This window comes from Eptesicus fuscus, chromosome 10 (genome assembly GCF_027574615.1).
Source record: "Eptesicus fuscus isolate TK198812 chromosome 10, DD_ASM_mEF_20220401, whole genome shotgun sequence".
Classification (NCBI taxonomy): Eukaryota; Metazoa; Chordata; class Mammalia; order Chiroptera; family Vespertilionidae; genus Eptesicus; species Eptesicus fuscus.
The window spans coordinates 71,924,818-71,927,906 of record NC_072482.1 but is presented as its reverse complement, the minus strand read 5'-3'; the positions used below and the strand labels follow the sequence as shown (position 1 = coordinate 71,927,906).

The 3,089-nt window shown below is 51.5% G+C and overlaps 1 protein-coding gene across 2 annotated transcripts; it reads right to left on the bottom strand.

Annotated features, from left to right (window-relative positions):
* Positions 1-502: 502 nt before the first annotated feature.
* On the bottom strand, positions 503-2,860 carry CITED2 (Cbp/p300 interacting transactivator with Glu/Asp rich carboxy-terminal domain 2). Of its 2 annotated transcripts, none has more exons than XM_008161863.3 (2): positions 2,672-2,860; positions 503-2,193 (listed from the first exon to the last, which is right to left on the bottom strand). In XM_008161863.3, the coding sequence occupies exon 2, from the start codon at positions 2,183-2,185 to the stop codon at positions 1,367-1,369; it is 819 nt and encodes a 272-aa protein (XP_008160085.1). In that variant the 5' UTR covers positions 2,186-2,193; positions 2,672-2,860; the 3' UTR covers positions 503-1,366. The 2 variants fall into 2 exon arrangements, with proteins under 2 accessions (XP_008160085.1, XP_054578333.1); XM_054722358.1 differs by lacking the exon at positions 2,672-2,860 and adding an exon at positions 2,388-2,489.
* Between the last annotated feature and the right edge of the window lie 229 nt (positions 2,861-3,089).

Here is a 3,089-nt window from a genome sequence, read left to right as displayed (position 1 = left end):
CTGTCCTTAGTACTTTCGCTGAGAAATAAGATTCATCACTAGAGATAAAGATTTCTATATAATGCCATCCTCATCCATCTCCCAGAATATTACTCCCTTCTACCTCCTTTGAAGTAGTTGAATCAGGTATAGCCAGAAACACTTAGTTTTCCCTCTTCCATACTATGAAAAAAATATCTATAATGTTTAGTATAATAAACCTTTCTAACTCTAGAGTCTACTTGAATTTGATGGCAATTAAGGGGAAGAAAAGCTTTGACAACTTTGTAGCTTTTGATTAAACCACACCAAGAGACATGTTCCAATGATAACAACTAAGCATTATGCCAATTATGTTAAATCCTGCTCCCTGCTTAAGCTCATCATGACCTGTTTTAGTGTCCAGTAATTTACCCTTTGGAAGGCTTACTCTCATCAATAAAGTGTTCAACTTACAGAGGAAAAAAAAAAGGAAATCCACCAAAGGGAACAACCAACCCCCAAATGACTTCTAGAAAACAAGTATTTCTTAACTTTTTATTGACATTGGCAAATTAAAATAGAATAAATTAACAAGTATTTTTTCAAAAAAATGTTTTGTACAAAAATACTGTCAAAATTTCCTAAAAAGCTTTCAACACAGTAGTATCTTTTCATGTACTGAATATAACTATTAGCACAGTGTCAAAAATGTTGAAGACAGAAACAAAATAAAAACCTGTGAAATGTTTGCCACTGACGACATTCCACACACCCTATTATTGTCTGTACATATGGGGGGAGGGGGGAGCCAACTTGAGAGTGAACAGTATGACTTTTCCTGATCCAGAACGGCTTGGCCCACATCTGTTTAATCTTCCAGTTTAGCATATTTTAGAAATGAGTCTGTACTCAAATGCATAGTTAAAAAAATGAAGCGAGATGGCAGAGTTTGTGCATCTGCCCTTCAAAGTTCATGCAACCAACTAATGCAATTTTTCCTTTCACTCATAAATTTGAATGCAGTTCAGTCATTTGAAACCATCTACAAAATCCACAAGATTAAGCAGTTTGCCAAGATTAATATCTAACAGTTGAGCACTGGAGAAAGTGAGGAAACAAGGAGTAAAAACAAACAACAACAACAAAAAAGACCAAGTTAGCTAGATATTTCAACTACATAAGGGAGGTGAATGTCAAGGCTACAAAAACGAAACAAAAACGGGGGGGAAAAAAAAGTGGCAGCAATTTTTTTAAACCAATTTGTACAAGTTTATAGTTTACTTTGTTTCCAAGTTCTCAAACCTTTCAGGATTTGAAAAGTGAGATACTGTGTCTAAGGGAATGTTTTTAATTCACACCGAAGAAGTTGGAGGGTTGGATTTCTTTTCGCTGGGTTTCGATCGAGTCAACAGCTGACTCTACTGGGCTGCTGTTTGCACACGAAGTCCGTCATGAAATCAAATTCATTTTGCCCCAGCCAGAGTTCAGGCAGCTCCTTGATGCGGTCCAAACCCATTTCTATCACTAAGGACATGAGCACTTCCTCGTCGATGAAATCAGTGTCTATGACATTGGGCGGCAGCATTGCAGCAGGGACGTGGGCCACAGAGGCGGGCATGTTGCTGCTGCCGCCGCCGCTGCCGCCGCCGCTATTGCTGCTGCCCGCGCCGCCGCCCGAGGTGCCGCTGGAGCCGCCAGGGGTGCTGCTGCCACCCGAGCCGGGGGTGGTGCTGCCGCCGCTGTGTTTGGGGTTGCAATCTCGGAAGTGCTGGTTTGTCCCGTTCATCTGGTGGCCTGCAGCAGAGTGCAAATCCGGCATGTAGTGGTTGTGGGGGTAGGGGTGATGGTTGAAATACTGGTTGTTGAGCTTCTGCAGCTGCATGCTGGCCGGCAGCGAGCCTCCCTGGCTGGCCACCGGGGGGCCCATGAACTGGGAGTTGTTAAACCTAGCCGCGGGGGCCAGCGCGCTCGGGGGGTGCCCTCCGTTCACAGTCCCCGGCCCCATCGCGTGCCTGATGCCGCTCGTGGTATTCATGCTGCCCGCGCCGTAGTGTATGTGCTCGCCCATGAGGGCGTTGAAGGCGTGTTGGGGCTGCTGCTGCTGCTGGTGGTGGTGGGGGCTCGGGAACTGCCCCATGCCCATGCGGTGGGCAGGGTGGTGGTGCAGCCCATTGGTACCGTCGGGGAAGCGCCCGTGGTTCATGGCCATCATATGGTCTGCCATTTCCAGTCCTGCAAGTGAAAAGGGCAGACGGTAAGACCCGCGCCACACGTGTCGCCCACCGGAGCGCACCCCACTTTTTCTTGCCACTGCCCGCCCCCCCCCCAAGACCCCCGGGCGCACGTCGGCTGCGAATCGCCATCCCCAGGATCCCCCTAGTAGCTAGCGCACCGGGACTCGCCAACACGGCGGACCTGCCACCCACCACTGAGCCGGGCGCTGCACAAACAGCCCCTTCCCCGGCGATCGGGCGGGAGGACCGGAGCCCACACCCCCCTCCGCTCTCCTAAGTCGCCTAATAAAGGAAGTGCCCCGTAGCCCTGCCGCGAACTTCAGGCTTTAAATCAGCCCTCCTCATCCTGTGGTTGCACATCCTGTTGTTATTCCCCAGCTCCGCCTTCACGCTCTTCCTCCGGGCAAACCCAGCCCTCGGAGGAGGACTGGGCTGGCAGGAGCCCCGGCCAGCTTCGCCGGGGCGGGCGCGCTTACCTTCCGTCTTAGCGATTTCTGCTCCGAAGACCGAGGGCGGGATCGTCGGGTCCAGGACCGGCTCAGCAGCACATAGAGGGGGCCTTCCTGGCGTGCAGGGCGCTAGCTGTCGCGTTGTCGGCGCTGAGGTCTTGCAGCGGCCGCAGGGGTAGGATCGGAGCCGCTCTCCTTTATTTTCCCTCCGCTGCCCTCACAGCTCAGCAAGACTGCCCGGCAACTGCCAACAATGAGCTGTGTTTCTTAGGGCTTTGGCCACAGTTAATATAAGGATCTCAGGAAGGGCGGGGCGAGGGCCTCCCGGCCGGGAGGCAAGAAAAAGCGGATCCTGGAACTCCGGGCACGCCGGACCGGGTCGTGGAGCTGCGTCCCCCACCACGGCCAGAGGCACGTGCACAGAGGCTGCAGCGGGCCGGGGTGC